At 47.9% G+C, this 18,127-nt stretch overlaps 1 protein-coding gene across 6 annotated transcripts in view; it reads right to left on the minus strand.

The window, feature by feature from the left end:
* Window positions 1-18,127, minus strand: part of TEX14 (testis expressed 14, intercellular bridge forming factor) — a 541,240-nt gene that overhangs the window by 242,572 nt on the left and 280,541 nt on the right. For all 6 annotated transcript variants that reach the window (XM_075589773.1, XM_075589772.1, XM_075589771.1 and 3 more), the window contains exon 21: window positions 9,121-9,211. In XM_075589773.1, the coding sequence (XP_075445888.1) occupies window positions 9,121-9,211 (91 nt within the window). The remainder of the gene's footprint in view (window positions 1-9,120; window positions 9,212-18,127) is intronic.

Here is an 18,127-nt window from a genome sequence, read left to right on the forward strand (position 1 = left end):
GGGGTGCGCAAACTTGGGGGCGCAAGATTTTTCTTGGGGCCATGCACTCTTTCCCAAAGCATTTAAATTAAATGCCGGGGCACCGCGCGAGCGTTCTCTGTAACTCTCGCTTACCTTCACTCAGACGGCTTTGGGCGACGCATCACCATGGCAACGCGGTGTCAAATGACGCCGCTGGGTCACATGACCCTGTGGCGTCATGTGACGCTCTAGAGAAGGTAAGAGGGGGCGCGAGCACTGGGGGAGAGCAGCTAGGGGGCGCAGGGCAAATTATTTACTAAGTAGTGTTATGCCATAAGAATCCTTCCGGCTCCGGAACACACCTTTCAGTCCATTGAAGTGAATAGGCCATAATGTATCTGTCACGGGAGACATGGCATTTACACCTATATACCAAGATCATAACACTGAGCAAAAAAAGTTGGTAAAATAAATTGTCATTTATTCACTTAAAATAGGCTAAAGCACAGTGAGAATGACACACTTACTGGGGGTCTGGGGCGAAGTACTAGATTTTCCTGGTTAAAAAACGCAAAGAAACAATGTTTTTAGTTGACTTGGTCCCAAATGTCCTGAAACTCAAATCGGCATGAAGTTCCTGACGCCACTGCCCTCTGTAACGGACGTGCTCGCCACAAACCGGGATCGGACCGCGGAGCTGAGGGGATGTGAATACACCGACCGTAGACCACGAAGCCGGTTCTGGATTGCGCAGTTCATAGTCAATCGTACCCGGTTCAGGGTTGGAGAAGGCAGGGTATTCCATGGACAAGCCGGGGTCAGAGTTGGAGACGTCAGAGTAGTCAAATATCCAGGCTGGGGTTCGGCAAATGGTAGGCTGGTGCGAAACGCTTCAGCGTAGCAGCTGAAGCCCGGGAATGGCCTCTGCACGAGCAGCGGCCCATGATTAAGGTCTCTGCAAGGGGTGAATGCAGCAGGTCTCAGGAACAAGGCAAGACTAGCACTGGGGATCCAGTGCTTCAGTACAGGAACCAGACCTCTGCCAGGGGGGAATGCAAGGAACAAGCCAAGGCTAAGGCAGGAGTGTTTGTGGCAAACACAGTTACATCCAAGTGAATCTTGGTTTATGCCCAGCAATGAGGGAAAGGGAGAGCCCAGTATAAGAAAAGCAGATAGCCAATCCAAAGACAGGGGTGTGTGGGAATTCCTCCAATGCCAGAGCAGAGAGACAGAGCTGCAGTAATTGCATGCACAGGTGATAGTGCTTGCAAATCCAAGGGGAGGTCTGTTTTAAAACTCACCAACTCTGCAGGAGGGAGCTCCAGCCAAACCCAGGAACGAATTCCTTACACCCTCTTTCTTCCAGAGGTGATGAAATCCCTTGACCGGGTGTTAGTTGTAAACGTCCTGGAACTGTTTTCTGCTTGCAATCCTAGTCGCGACCGCTACGTTCAATTCTCAGAACTTGGCCCCGAAAAGTGTGACTTTCTGCCTTGAAATTTCTGAAGCCGGTTTGCTACTATTTCCCCAAGAGCACCTTTTGGTCGTTTCAATTTTGCTGCTGTTCTGGCGCTTAGAATCTACTCTCCAGATTGGCTGAGGGTTTCTTATAGTATTTCAGAGTTCATTCATGAAATACTACAGTCAATCCGAGCATGGGAAATTTCTTACTAGCTAATCAGAACGATGCCAGTCTCTGGCCGGGCAAGCAAATCTTCGGCATCTACCAAGGGCATGCGCCAACCTTGCACTTCAGCCACTTGGTATGCAGAAGACAACCGCTGGTTTAGGCTCCACTCAGTCTGGGAAGGCAAATGGTAGTCCGAGGACTTGCCATTCATCCCAGGACGTGGGTGCTCATCCTAAACCTCATGCCCAAATGCTCTTCACTTCTGACATCCTCTGAGGCTTTTATGTCCAATGACTGGGTAGACACAGTGGCACCAACTTGGTAGCACAGTGACTTACTCAGGACATAGGATCTGAAAGTCCCAGCTCATTACTGTGCACAAAGCATATAAGTATTTTAAACACACTGTTTAATAAAATCATACATTTATATACTTTTTGTAAGGACGCCGCGTCTCCTACCTCCCGGGGCGTCCCGCTCCTCAGCCCCGGTGCTTGTCTCCCCCGCGGCCGGGGCGCCCAGCATCCGCCCTCGCGTCGCCTCCTCTCTCCCTCCTGTCGGACGTGCGCGCTGCCGGGGCAGACCCCCACGCACGCCGACGCCTGCGGCTTACCTCCCCGGCGTACTTCCACTTCCTCCGCCTCCACAGATGTCGCACGCACTTGCTCGCAAGTATGGCCACCTCCACTGCCGCCAATGATCTTGTTTCTCTCACACCAGTGCATCCAGCCTCAGCCTATCAGCGCTCTACCTACGTCTGACCTCACTGCTGGTAGTTTCCATTAGTCCCTCTCGGTATATAGTGCTACCAGCCCAGAGCTGATTGCTGAGCATAGACAGTCTTCAGTTGTGCTTGCTACTAGCTACTTCGCAGTCTGTTCTTGTCTCCTTGTTTTAGATCCTGCTCTGTATCCGGATTCCTGACGTCTGGCACCCTAGAACCCTGGCTCACTTATCGGACTTCTACCTTCTCCTTTCCTTGACCTCTGGCATTGGACTACGACTACTCTTGACCTCTCCAACCCTGATCCCGGCAAGTACTTCTACGATCCGACACTCTCCTATTCCGACCCAGGCGATCCACAACTACTCTGCTTACCGGACCCGCTCACGCGGTTGTAGGGCGGTGGTTTACCTGTATCCCCACCTCGGCCTCGCGGTCCAGTCCGGTTTGTGGTGAGCACTCCTATACTCCCGTAACATTATGCTCAGCCCAACAGACTTGGACTCTGCTGAGGTGGGTCGACGCTTACACAAACATGATGACCTATTCAAAGAAGTAGAGACTTGCCTCTCACGAAATAATCAGCAAATGGAACTGCTCCAAAATTCCCTAGGCACCATCTCCGACCAACTCAAATCTCTTCTGTCCTCTCCTGACACCACTGCCGCTCCTTCTGCTCCTGCTTTCTCCCCGCCGGTACTCCAAACGGTATCTTCTGAACCTCGCCTACCCACTCCTAACCGCTACGCGGGGTGTCCTTTCACCTGTCGTGGCTTCCTGGGGCAGTGTGCCATTCAGTTTGAACTTCTACCCTCTCATTTCCCTTCTCCCCGTTCTAAGGTCGCATACATTATCTCGTTGCTGACCGATGACGCCTTGGCCTGGGCTACACCGATATGGGAGAACGCCCAGACCTGACCTCCAACCTGGATCGATTCTGTACAGAATTCCGTAGAGTGTTCGATACACCAGGTAGGAGGTTAACAACCGCATCTTCTCTCCTCAACATTGTACAGGGTAACCGTACTGTGGCTCGCTACACGCTTGAATTCCGCACCGTTGCGGCAGAAACCCGGTGGAATGACGAAGCGCTTGCCACAGTGTTCTGGCAGGGCTTAAGCGACTCCCTTAAGGACGAATTGGCCACTCTGGAATGTCCCACAGCGTTGGAGGAGCTCATAGCGCTCTGCATCCGTATGGACCAGCGGCTCCAGGAGCGAAGAGCGGAGAAGGGGAAACGTCAAAGAGGTATACAACCCACTTCTGTCCCACATACAGCTCCCAGGGAGTCCGCCTCCGTACCCGCAGAAGAACCCATGCAGCTGGGTGGTACTCGCCTGTCTCTGGCAGAGAGATTACGCCGACGTCGTGCAGGGCTGTGCCTCTACTGCGGAAATAGTGGACACCTGGTAAATACCTGCCCATCAATGTCGGGAAACGTCAGTCCCCAGTGAGTACGGGGAGAACTACACTGGGTATGGTAACCTCTCCCTTTTCTCCCAAACTACCGTCTAAGGTACTCCTTCCGGTAACCTTATCAGGAGAATCCGGGAACATAGCCGCACGGGCATACCTAGACTCCGAATCCGGTGGAAACTTTTTCGATCAGGATTTCGCTGAAAAGAACCGGATTCCTCTGATAGCCAAGGATCGGCTCGTGGGTCTCCAAGCCATAGACGGTAGGCCTCTACAACCCGCATTCATATCACAGCAGGCCGTTCCCCTCCGTCTCAAAATGACCGGTCACCATTCCGAAAACATTCAGCTGGATGCCATTCACACGCCGGCGGTAGATGTGATACTGGGTCTTCCCTGGCTACAGTCACAGCCCATTACCTGGAGAGGCCGGTGTCGAGAGGTTTGTCTGGATTTCCCCAAAGCTCTTATAGGAGCCATGCGTCCGGAATCTAGAAACTCCCTCCTTCCGCATGTCTACGGGGACTTCAGAGATGTCTTCGACAAGATTCAGGCTGAGGCATTACCACCCCATCGCGCCTATGATTGTCCTATAGATCTTCTTCCTGGCTCTATTCCCCCCAGAGGTTGTACCTACACGCTGTCCCCCCGTTGGTGTCAAGAGGTTTGTCTGGATTTCCCCAAAGCTCTTATAGGAGCCATGCGTCCGGAATCTAGTAACTCCCTCCTTCCGGATGTCTACGGGGACTTCAGAGACGTCTTCGACAAGATTCAGGCTGAGGCATTACCACCCCATCGCGCCTATGATTGTCCTATAGATCTTCTTCCTGGCGCTATTCCTCCCAGAGGTTGTACCTACCCGCTGTCCCCCCCCCCGCCCGAGACCAAGGCAATGAAACAATACATACACTGGCGACACGTTTTATTGAAGTGCGGCCGGTTCCGCAAGCCGGGAGATTTCCCGGCTTGCTAGTGGCATCCCCTCGGCGTGCCGCGCGTCACCGATGCGCGGTCACGCGTCATCGGGTGCCTGCGCCCCCTGCACACGCGTCCAGGGCTCCCCGAGGGAGCCCTGGTGTCCCGCGATGTGGGGGACGGCGGCAGAGGGTTCCGGGGGACCCGGCGGACCCGGCAGCGGGAGGAAGAAAGCCCCGATCGGAGGGCGCTCCTCCGCTGCTTCGGCGCACGCCCGGCACCCTCCGGCACGCGCCAGGTTACTGCTGCGGCCGAGAACGGGCAAATGCTCGAATAAACTCAGCCTCAGCAGTACAGGAGAACCTCCAGAGAGGCTTTATTCGTAAGTCTTCTTCGCCGTCACGGGCAGGCTTTTTTTTCGTAAAGAAGAAGGATGGCACGTTGCGCCCATGTATTGATTATCGCGGCCTCAACAAGGTGACTGTCAAGAATCGGTACCCACTACCCTTGATTGCTGAACTTTTCGATAGGTTACAGGGCGCCACTATCTTCTCCAAGATGGACCTCCGGGGAGCCTACAACTTGGTCCGGATCCGTCAGGGAGATGAGTGGAAGACTGCCTTCAACACGTGGGATGGACACTATGAGTACCTGGTGATGCCCTTCGTTCTTTGCAACGCTCCCGCAGTCTTCCAGGATTTCGTTAATGACGTCTTCAGAGACCTCCTGGATCAGCACGTGGTGGTCTACCTGGACGATATCCTTATATTCTCCCAGAACACCCTGGAACACACTAGGCATGTCAAACAAGTACTTCTCAGGTTGCGGGAGAACCGTCTGTTCGCTAAACTTGAAAAATGCCAGTTTCACCAGTCATCCACTTCATTCTTGGGATATATCATGTCGGACACAGGACTTGCTATGGACCCTGCTAAGCTGAAAGCAGTCATAGATTGGCCTCGGCCCCTCTCCCTGAAAGCGTTACAGAGGTTCTAAGGCTTTGCCAATTATTACCGCAAGTTCATAAAGAATTTTTCTACCGTAGTCTCACCCATTACAGCCCTCACCCAGAAGAGCGCCAATCCAGCACTATGGCCTCCCGAGGCTATCACGGCATTTGAGGTCCTCAAAAAAGCTATTGTCACAGCACCCATCTTAGTGCATCCGGATCCAGGACAGCCCTTCACCCTTGAGGTAGATGCTTCGGACATAGGAGCAGGGGCGATCTTATCCCAAAGAAAGAACCCACAGGCCAGATTGCATCCCTGTGCATTCTTTTCGAAGAAGTTCTCCGCAGGAGAACGGAATTATGACGTGGGTAACCGTGACCTCCTCGCGATCAAAATGGCCTTGGAGGAGTGGCGTCACCTGCTGGAGGGTGCGGAGTACCCCGTCACCATCCTTACGGACCATAAAAACCTCTTGTATATTGAGACTGCCCGCCGTCTGAGTGCCCGGCAGGCACGTTGGTCCCTTTTCTTCACCCGGTTCAACTTCCTTATTTCATACCTCCTGGGTTAAAAAAAATGTTAAAGCAGACGCACTCTCTCGTCAGTTCGCAGTAGAAGATAAGACTGAGGACAACCAGGAGACTATCCTTCCCCCTAAATGTGTCCTTTCGGCCAATACCTTCGACGCATTGGCGGAAATCACCAAGGTTCAAGATCAGATTCCTCAGGGTCTCAGTTGGATGACTTTTCACACCCCTACCTTCCACCAGAAGGTAATTCAATCGGGGCACGCGGCCAAGATGGCAGGTCAGCCAGGGATCAAAAGGACTATAGACCTCTTGTAACGAACCTTCTGGTGGCCAGGCATGCGCAAGGACATTCAGCATTTCGTCTCAGCATGTCCCACCTGCGCACAAAACAAGATACCACGGAATAAACCTCCAGGACTTCTGCAACCCCTCCCCATTCCTGACCGACCATGGGAACATCTCTTGATGGACTTTATTGTCGACCTCCCCAAATCTAAGGGTATGGACACGATACTAGTAGTGGTCGACCGCTTTTCTAAGCAAGCGCACTTTCTCCCACTCAAAGGCTTACCCAGCTCCCCTAAACTTGCCGAGGTATTTGTGAGGGAAGTCTTCAGGCTCCATGGGTCACCCCAAACCATAGTCTATGATCGTGGGTCGCAATTTGTCTCGAGATTCTGGAGGGTCTTCTGTAAAAAACTTAACGTGGCGCTTCACGTCTCCTCTGGATACCACCCACAGACCAATGGTCAAACTGAACGAACCAACCAGTCTCTAGAGCAGTTCCTTCTTTGTTTCATATCTGACTCTCAGGACAATTGGCTCGATCTACTCCCATGGGCAGAATTCGCCCACAATAATCTCAGGAATGAGTCCACTCTACAGTCCCCATTTTTTTCTAATTATGGCTTCCACCCCTCTACCCTTCCTCAGTCTGGTCCTAGTACAGGAGTTCCGGCCACGGAGGAGAGGATTCGGGATCTTCAAGCTTCCTGGTCTAGGATTCAGGATAATCTCAGACGGGCCACTGCAAAGCAGAAAAGACAGGCTGATCGCCATCGTCAGAAACCACCCAATTATGCTCCGGGTCAGAAGGTATGGTTATCCACAAAGAACATACGATTAAAAGTCACATCCCCGAAACTGGAACCCCGATATATCGTTCCATTCTCTATGTTGGAGAAAATTAATCCAGTCACCTACTGTCTGAAATTGCCCACAACTATGAGGATTCCCTCTACCTTCCACTGCTCTCTACTGAAGCCATTCATACCTAATCCTCAGGGTTCACAAGTCACACCTTGTCTCAGACTGGTAGACGGACAAGAGGAGTTCGAGGTGTAGTCTATCTTGGACTCTCGTATCTCTAGAGGACTCCTATATTTGGTACATTGGAAGGGCTTTGGCCCCGAAGAAAGGTCCTGGATTCCGCAGGACCAGGTACATGCTCCCAGGCTGACCCGGGCATTTCATCTTAAATTCCCTTTAAAGCCTTGTATGGATCGTCCGGAGGCCCTGAAGCTCTCCTCAGCCCCGGTGCTTGTCTCCCCCGCCGCCGGGGCGCCCAGCATCCGCCCTCACGTCGCCTCCTCTCTCCCTCCTGTCGTATGTACGCGCCGCGTGGCAGACCACCGCGCATGCCGACGCCTGCAGCTTACCTCCCCGGCATACTTCCACTTCCTCCACCTCCACGGATGTCGGACTTCTACCTTCTCCTCTCCTTGACCTCTGGCATTGGACTACGACTACTCTTGACCTCTACAACCCTGATCCCGGCAAGTACCTCTACGATCCGACACTCTCCTACCCCGACTATCCACAACTACTCTGCTTACCGGACCCGCTCACGCGGTTGTAGGGCGGAGGTTTACCTGTATCCCCACCTCGGCCTCGTGGTCCAGTCCGGTTTGTGGTGAGCACTCCTATACTCCCGTGACACTTTTCCTAAGTCTTATGGTTATGGGCAATAGAATAAGAAGTTGTACTTTATTACGACTAGCCATATTCCCCACACACTATAGACTTTAAAAATCCTCACAACCTTATGTATAGTTGGAGCACCCCCAGAACCCCTATACTGGGTTCTGGGAGACCTGGGCATAACCGGGCATCACCTCTTACACTAGGTACCCCTTTTACCGTTCCAGGGATACCTCACATCCCTATGCCCCATTTACCATTCTGGTGTGTGCTGAAGCAGGGAATCCTAGCGGTGAGTCGCGCAAGCATTTTCAAGGGGAGATTTTGACGGAACAATGTGTCTCAAAGTATCCGGGAATTCGACCTGATGTACATTTTTGGGGTCTCAAGCAACTCTGGAACCCGGCTAGCTAGGCACATTAAGATTGTTTTCCGTAAAACCCCCCTTGAAACTCATAGCCTGGCAATCTCTGCTTGCTTTCACTCCTAGAAAGGTAAAAACACATAAATTCTTTATTGTTGCATAATTATTTACAATGCATAGACAATCACTGAGTCCAAGAGCTGACACTCAGAACCCCAATACAAGGATCTGAGGTAACCAAACGGGCTTAACCTTTATTATTGAGAATGGTTACCCCCTCACCGTCACAGTGTCTTCCATTACTGGAAGGCATCTTATGGCATAGCGTCTCTTATTAACCACAATCTATATTAATAAATGATATGTCTTTATATAAAACTCACCTTGTATTTCCATTGTTATACTGGTTTTAATGAGATTCCATTTAATTGATTAATCTGGTGGTTTTTTGCTCAGATTTTGCCACCTTTCTACACCCCCTTAGTCTGGTTGTGAATGTATCTTTGTACAGAATATTGGCCCACCTGAGCTTTCAAAACCACTTCTCATATAATGAAAGGACCCAAGTGGTCTTGAAAGATTACATACTGTAATTTTGATTCTCAAATTACAAGATATCGCACCTTGAAAAATAAGTTTGCTCTATAGAAAAGATAATGAATCTGTTATGTGACACTGTAAAGAAGAATATATAATTTGTTCTGTTTTACCCAGTTGTAGGTGTGAAGTTGTGCCGGTTAACCCCTGCTGTGCTCTCTTCATGTTGTCTGTCTGCAGCTTGGTGTAAGAATTGTCTTCCACCTGCACGCAAATCACACACAATTGTTTCTTATTAGCAATACCAAATAAAGTGTCAACAAGCGATCATCACCCAGTACTGGAAATTGACATCTTTATTATATTCTGTTCCCGTGTGACCTCAAAGAAGAATCACATGTTACTACAATGGCAGCTACCAACCAAAACCGTTTGACTCTGACATATACGAATGAAGATTGCCTAGTGTGAGAGTGCAATGTTTGATTGATTTAAAAGACATGCAATAATTTTGTACTGTATATAGCACATTCTGCTTTCACATCTGTCAAATAGAAATTGAATAACATATTGTACATCTGTTTTTATCTTATTGCTGTAATTACTGTCTGCGTAACTTAAAAGTATGCAGATGGTTGAGAGGAGCGCACGATCTGACAGGAGCAAGGAGAGGACCCAGAATCAAAAAAATATAAACTTTATTGTGTCATAAGACCTAAAATCCAACGCGTTTCGAACGCTTGTGCGTTCTTTATTGCGTCTGAAGTGAACTGAAGCAGCGGGAGCAGCGGGACATAATCGCCAAATCCTATTGGCTGCAGAGCCGTTGACGCCGTCGACGCGCTCCCGACTGGTCCTTTCTCATCACGCCGAGTTCGCGCTTGAAGCAACCGTTGCCCGAGGGGGTGCGTGGCGAGCCAAAACAAAGTGCTTTCAAATCGAGGCGCCGGAACTGCCGTCTCGCGCCGCCTCATTGGCCTAATAATTAGGTGCCACCTGCGCGGGGCGGGACATTCGAATTGTAGGCGGGAAACGGCCTAACAACGGCCGCTTTCGCCGAGGCTAGAAAGCACTGAATCTAAAGGGCAGCAGTGGTGGTTCGGTTTGCATAGAGCTGCAGAGGACACGCAACTTTATCCCTTGCAGAGGTTTCCTGGTCTGCGGAGGAAGGACAGCTACTCTATGGGTCTATTATTCTCAGCCTTGCGTTAAGTAGGATTTCAATTTTACTCCTACTGGATGGTACTGCCTCATCTGTGTCTTTAGCCCAACGGATATTTGTTTGTTGTTTTATATTTAGTAATTGCATTTTATTAAAATTGTAATAATCTTTTTGTCATTCTTCTCATGTGTTTGTTTTTTTAGAGTTACACTACATTATTGGTTATTATACCTAGCATTTAACCGCTTCTTTTCCTCTACCTATCCTGTAACTTAAAAGTATACCTGCAAGGCTGATATATAATGGCAAGACATTAGGATGGGAAATATGTATGTATATTTTTATTTATATAGCGATACCAATGTACATAGCGCTTTACAAAAGAGACAAAATAATGTAGGGAAATATAAAACAATAAGTGCATCAAACAATAAATCAGGAATGGACATCCCAGCCTTGGAGAACTTTTAATTAAAGTGGCATGTCAGGAGACTCACCGGGACAGTAGGTGAGGAAGTATATATAATAGTTTAAATAAGTTAAGAATTTTCCCATTATGGTATTTTCTGAATATTTACCAAAAACGGAACACTTTGGGGCTGATGTATGAAAGTCACCCAGCAGTAAAAGAGGGGCAAAAGTGGAGCAAAAAAACTGCACCAAATTTATGAAGCCAAAAATCCCATTGTTTCCAACATAATTCTTTTCTTTGATAAATTTGGTGCAATTATTTGAACCAATTCTGTAGCCAGGAGACTTTGACACATAAGCCCTTTGGTCCTCAGTTTACTGATTTGTTTACTCACAGTGGACACCATTTTCTGTTCATTTACATTACAACTAATTCAGGTCACTCAAATGCCATGTATGTCATTTGCTGCTGTTTTGAGCTAACAAACAAATAAGGGAGCGTGGTACACAGGTGCCTATTCAGTAAACTTCGATAAGTGACTTATCAACAGTTTTGAGTACTTTTCTAGCGAGTTTACATGTGTAGCTATTCAGAAAGCTTCGATAACATGCTAAACTCGATTGAAAACTGTTTCTTACCGAACGATAGCACTCTCGCAATGTCAAATTGAGCGGGAGCTCAAAAAACGCTCAAATTGTCATTTGTTTAAAAATCGAGCTACTGCTGCGGCCGAGTTTATTTGAGCATTTGCCCGTTCTCGGCCGCAGCAGTAACCTGGCGCGCGCCGGAGGGTGCCGGGCGCGCGCCGAAGCCTCGGAGGAGAGGCCCGCAGATTGGGGCTTCCCCCTCTCCTTACCGGGTCCCCCGGAACGTCCCGCCGCCGTCGTGACATCCACGCGACACCATGGCTCCCTCGGGGAGCCCTGGGCACGCGTACAGGCGGCACAGGCACCCGATGATGCGTGACCGCGCATCGGTGATGCGCGGCACGCTGAGGGAGTGCGGCTCGCAAGTCGGGACATTTCCCGGCTTGCGGAATGAGCCGCACTCGGATAAAGTGTGCCGCCTGTGTATTAAGGTAGCTCTGAGATGCACATCGTGGCTGCAACTCACAGGTTCTGATCTCCTGAAGGGTAGCGAGATGGGATCCGTGATGTGACTCTGCTGAACAAAATGTATTCTTACTACATCGGATTGAAGCCGGGGGTCTTCGGCGCTGCTCCGCATTAATACCAGCTCCGGAGATCCCCTGCTTCCATCATATGGAATAAGAATACATTTATAGGCAGCTTCATTACCTTAGCGGCTAACCGCTACGGTAATGAAGGGTTTAAATACCAGTGCCCAGTTTGTTGGGGGTAGAGGGGCTGGCTGAAGGTGGTATTTAGCCCGGGTGGGTGTTTATGCCTGCTTGGGGGTGGGTGGGTTTGCAGGAGGAGTTAACCCCCTCCTTACCTTAGCGGTTACAACTTTCTTGTGTTTGTACATTTTAATTAGTAGTTCTATTTATAATTATAACATTATTAAAATATTAAAACAATATTTTGTTAATAAGAGTACAGTGGCGAACAACTTTATTCTAACTCGGCTAGCTCCGCGAATTTCAGATTATCCCGGTGATGTGCGGTTTTGTGTCGTTTTCTCCCGGGGTGTATTGCGTTATTTTCGCGGCTGTGATTTAAGCATTTTATTCCCGCTGGCTGCAATACTGCAATGCCGTGTAAAAACTCATGGGGGCGTTTGCGAGCTGTTGTCTTTGAAGCCGAGAAATTCATGAATTGTAATGCAGTATATACTGTATATATATAGTATATACTGTATAACAACAACCCCTATAACCCCTAACATACACATACAGTTTGTATATGCACATCAATGATACTATAGGCCGTCCCCTGGCGAGATGTGTTTGCAGCAGAGAGCGATCCGCTGCTCTCTCTGCGCAAACATCGGCACATTAAAAATTATTTAAAATACATTTTTATTCATAGTGTGAATGTGCAGGTGGTCTCCGGAGCTGAACCACGTTGGTTTCAGGTCCGGGGACGCCCTGCTTCCCGAGATACAGCCCCCTTTATGAGGTGCAGGTATCCCTCTGCATTTAAAGGTCCCGATCACGTGACCGCGGCATGTAAACCAAGCAGAGGGATACCGGCACCCCCTAAAGGGGCCTGTATCTCGGGAAGCAGGGGGTCCCCGGACCTAAAACCACAGCGGTTCAGCTCCGGAGACCCTCTGCACATCTACAGTATGAATAAAACACATATATAAATAAACACTCATTCCTTACCTTTGCGGCTATTTGCTACGGTAACGAAGCAGCATGACTGTATTTTTAATAATATTGTACAGAGAGCAGGGGGTTCCCTACGCCACAAATCAAAGCTCAGGGGACCCCCTGCTCCTGCACAATATTATTAAAAATACAGAAATGCTGCTTCATTACAATAGCTGATAGCCGCTAAGGCAATGAAGGGGTTAACCCACCGTGCCCGCTTTATTGTGGGTAGCGGGGGTGGGTGAAGGGGTATTTGGCCCTTGGTGTGAGTTTAGGACTTGCAGGTGCACTTAACCCCTTCACGGCCGTAGCAGTTAATACCGCTACGGTCATGAAGGGGCTAACCCCTCCCGCTACCCCCCGCAAGCCCTAAACAACCATCGTTGGGGCTAATACCCCCTTCACCCACCCCTGCTACCCACAATAAAAAAAAATCACGCACAGCAGCCCCACAATTAATAAATAAATCTAAATAAATAAATAAATGAATATAAATAAATATATATGTATATATATATATATATATATATATATATATATATATATATATATATATATATTTATTTATATTCATTTATTTATTTAATTAGATTTATTTAGATATATTTATTTAGATTTACATATATATATATATATAAAACAACAATCCCTATACATATATATATATATATATATATATATATATATATATATATATATATATATATATACAGTATATACACACATGATGAACCAATATACAAATAAATGTAGAAGGGTTATCAAAATCATACTGTACTACAAATAACACTTTTCCATACAGGCACACTACATTAAAATTAATTTCCTTTAATAATCCTAACTGATCTTAAAATCTAAATCATCAAATGCCAATGAAAAACCTCACATTCCAATCAATACATTGCATTTACATTGTATTTATGATGCATAAAATCTATGCACCATATACATTCTGCAAATGAATGTGAACAATATCATTGCAAGCACAATACAAATACTGAACCTCCAAACAAGTAAACTATTTTAACCAATCAAGTAAACAAAAATCAATATATAAGTACCAACCAGAACACAAAATTTAAAACCAAGGCTAACCCTTACAATACCAAGGATTACATCTATCTAATTGTAAAAAATATTATACTGTAAACACATTGCAGCATTGCAATAAACAACATACAGTACAGTACATCTCCTGTATCTCCCTGCCTTGAGTGTAATCTGTGTAAGGCCCCCTCCCCCTAATGTTTCTGTTAAATCTCCCTGCCTTGAGTGTAATCTGTATAAAGCCCCCTCCCCCTAATGTGTCTGTTAAATCTCCCTGCCTGTGTTGCTGTGAGTGCAGTTTATGTAAATGTGGGGAGGGGGAGTGGGTTATAACCCCACCTCCTTGACTGTGATCTGTGTAAAGCCCCCTCCCCCTAATGTGTCTGTTAAATCTCCCTGCCTGTGTTGCTGTGAGTGCAGTTTATGTAAATGTGGGGGGGAGGGGGGGGAGGGGGGGGACCCAATGTGCATACTGTGAGGTCTAACCACCCTCACCCACTACCTACATACCGTTACCCCCCCCTCCCATCCTGGCCATGGCCCCTCCGCTTCTGCAAAACAGACACAAAAATTAAAACATCCAAAGTAATGTCCCCTAACCCCTTAATCACCATAGCGGTTATTAACCGCTACAGTCATTAAGGGGTTAACCCACCCTCACCCACCACTCGGGACGCCTACATACCCTCCCACACTAACCCCTCATCCCGTGAGGCCTAACCCCCCTCACCCACTACCCACAAGGGAGGCCTACCCACATACCGTTGGGGAACCCCCCCCCCCACCCCAAGTACCCACAATAAAAACAATACAGTGACCCACAATAAACATCATTATATTTATTAAATACATTACCCACCCCCTGTGCCCCCCCATAAATACAAGATTTATCCTTTTACAAACAGGGTTCATAACGCAGCCCCACGCGAGTCCCCGGTGGGCTGGCGGGGCACCTGACAGACTTACAGGGTACCAGCAGCCCTTTTCAAACAGGTTCTGGAGGCCTGCTGGTGGGTCCCGCCAGCACCATGGCCCCCAGGTGGTCTCCTTGGGTCACAGTGGGCCACAATTGGGTCCCCACGGTAGGCCCAAGGATGTCTGGGAGCCCCGGGTCAGACCCACAGGTGTCTGCGGGGCCTCGGGTGGTTCCCACGGGGGTCTGGGGAACTTACGGGTGCTCACTACGGGTCCGCGGTGCCCCCACAGAAGTGGGACCACACATCTTCATCCCCGCACCTACGGGTCGGCGGTGCCCCCACAGAAGTGGGACCACACAGCTTCATCCCCGCAGACTACGGTCCGCGGTGCCCCCACAGATGTGAGGCCACCGCTTCATCCCCGCATGTGTCACCCGTGGAACCACCAGCCTGATACCCGTGAGATACCCGAGAAAACCACAGGTGGTCTCCAGAGGTCTCACGCGGAACCACGTAACAAACCCTGAATGTAAAAAAAATAAACCTGGCCTATACTTTCAATACATACACCCCCCCCCCCCCCCAACACCTACAGTACAATAATGTGCAAAATAACTGTTATCCAGATATGGATAATAGATTAATTGCCCATTATTAAAAACATTAACTAGCATATTCAAATAAATAATAAAGTGCTACTGACTTCATCAAGAAGAAGTCTCTGTCGCCAGCAACATTCTTGTCTTGTCCACAAAATACATTGCCAAAACAAAGCCAATACATTGCAATTACATTCAGATATCAATTAACCCCTTAAACACCTTATCGGATAATAACCGCAAAGGTAATTAAGGGGTTAAGCCACACTGGCCCGATACCCACCCTTCACCCATGAATTTGTACAGTGGCTTCATCATGCAACTATATATACAGTATATATACAGTATATATACAGTATATATATATATATATATATATATATACATACAGAGAGAGAGATATATATTTATATACAGTATATAAACACACATGATGAACCAATATACAAATAAATGTAGAAGGGTTATCAAAACCATACTGTACTACAAATAACACTTCTCCATACAGACACACTACATTACAATGAATTTCCTTTAATAATCCTAACTGATCTTACAATCTAAATCATCAAATGCCAATGAAAAACCTCACATTCCAATCAATACATTGCATTTACATTGTATAAATGCTGCATAAAATCTATGCACCATATACATTCTGCAAATGAATGTGAACAATATCATTGCAAGCCAAATACAAACACAGCACCTCCAAACAAGTAAACTATTTTAACCAATCAAGTAAACAAAAATCAATTAGCAATCATTATTTACATCCCTAAACAATTGACAGTCCATCCCGAACAATGAAACAATTAACTAATTCACGCCTGGAGCAGAACAATTTAGCATGTGAAAAAATATAAGTACCAACCAGAATACAAACTTTAAAACCAAGGCTAACCCTGAACACAAGCACACAATACAATATCAACAATTACATCTATTTAATTTTAAAATACTTTAAACACACAATAAAGCATAGCAGCATAGACAAATTATTTTAAAACACATGAAAGAAAGCCAAAATCTATGCACCATATACATTCTGCAAATGAATGTGAACAATATCATTGCAAGCACAATACAAATACTGAACCTCCAAACAAGTAAACTATTTTAACCAATCAAGTAAACAAAAATCAATATATAAGTACCAACCAGAACACAAAATTTAAAACCAAGGCTAACCCTTACAATACCAAGGATTACATCTATCTAATTGTAAAAAATATTATACTGTAAACACATTGCAGCATTGCAATAAACAACATACAGTACAGTACATCTCCTGTATCTCCCTGCCTTGAGTGTAATCTGTGTAAGGCCCCCTCCCCCTAATGTTTCTGTTAAATCTCCCTGCCTTGAGTGTAATCTGTATAAAGCCCCCTCCCCCTAATGTGTCTGTTAAATCTCCCTGCCTGTGTTGCTGTGAGTGCAGTTTATGTAAATGTGGGGAGGGGGAGTGGGTTATAACCCCACCTCCTTGACTGTGATCTGTGTAAAGCCCCCTCCCCCTAATGTGTCTGTTAAATCTCCCTGCCTGTGTTGCTGTGAGTGCAGTTTATGTAAATGTGGGGGGGAGGGGGGGGAGGGGGGGGACCCAATGTGCATACTGTGAGGTCTAACCACCCTCACCCACTACCTACATACCGTTACCCCCCCCTCCCATCCTGGCCATGGCCCCTCCGCTTCTGCAAAACAGACACAAAAATTAAAACATCCAAAGTAATGTCCCCCAACCCCTTAATCACCATAGCGGTTATTAACCGCTACAGTCATTAAGGGGTTAACCCACCCTCACCCACCACTCGGGACGCCTACATACCCTCCCACACTAACCCCTCATCCCGTGAGGCCTAACCCCCCTCACCCACTACCCACAAGGGAGGCCTACCCACATACCGTTGGGGAACCCCCCCCCCCACCCCAAGTACCCACAATAAAAACAATACAGTGACCCACAATAAACATCATTATATTTATTAAATACATTACCCACCCCCTGTGCCCCCCCATAAATACAAGATTTATCCTTTTACAAACAGGGTTCATAACGCAGCCCCACGCGAGTCCCCGGTGGGCTGGCGGGGCACCTGACAGACTTACAGGGTACCAGCAGCCCTTTTCAAACAGGTTCTGGAGGCCTGCTGGTGGGTCCCGCCAGCACCATGGCCCCCAGGTGGTCTCCTTGGGTCACAGTGGGCCACAATTGGGTCCCCACGGTAGGCCCAAGGATGTCTGGGAGCCCCGGGTCAGACCCACAGGTGTCTGCGGGGCCTCGGGTGGTTCCCACGGGGGTCTGGGGAACTTACGGGTGCTCACTACGGGTCCGCGGTGCCCCCACAGAAGTGGGACCACACATCTTCATCCCCGCACCTACGGGTCGGCGGTGCCCCCACAGAAGTGGGACCACACAGCTTCATCCCCGCAGACTACGGTCCGCGGTGCCCCCACAGATGTGAGGCCACCGCTTCATCCCCGCATGTGTCACCCGTGGAACCACCAGCCTGATACCCGTGAGATACCCGAGAAAACCACAGGTGGTCTCCAGAGGTCTCACGCGGAACCACGTAACAAACCCTGAATGTAAAAAAAATAAACCTGGCCTATACATTCAATACATACACCCCCCCCCCCCCAACACCTACAGTACAATAATGTGCAAAATAACTGTTATCCAGATATGGATAATAGATTAATTGCCCATTATTAAAAACATTAACTAGCATATTCAAATAAATAATAAAGTGCTACTGACTTCA

This window comes from Ascaphus truei, chromosome 3 (assembly GCF_040206685.1).
Source record: "Ascaphus truei isolate aAscTru1 chromosome 3, aAscTru1.hap1, whole genome shotgun sequence".
Classification (NCBI taxonomy): Eukaryota; Metazoa; Chordata; class Amphibia; order Anura; family Ascaphidae; genus Ascaphus; species Ascaphus truei.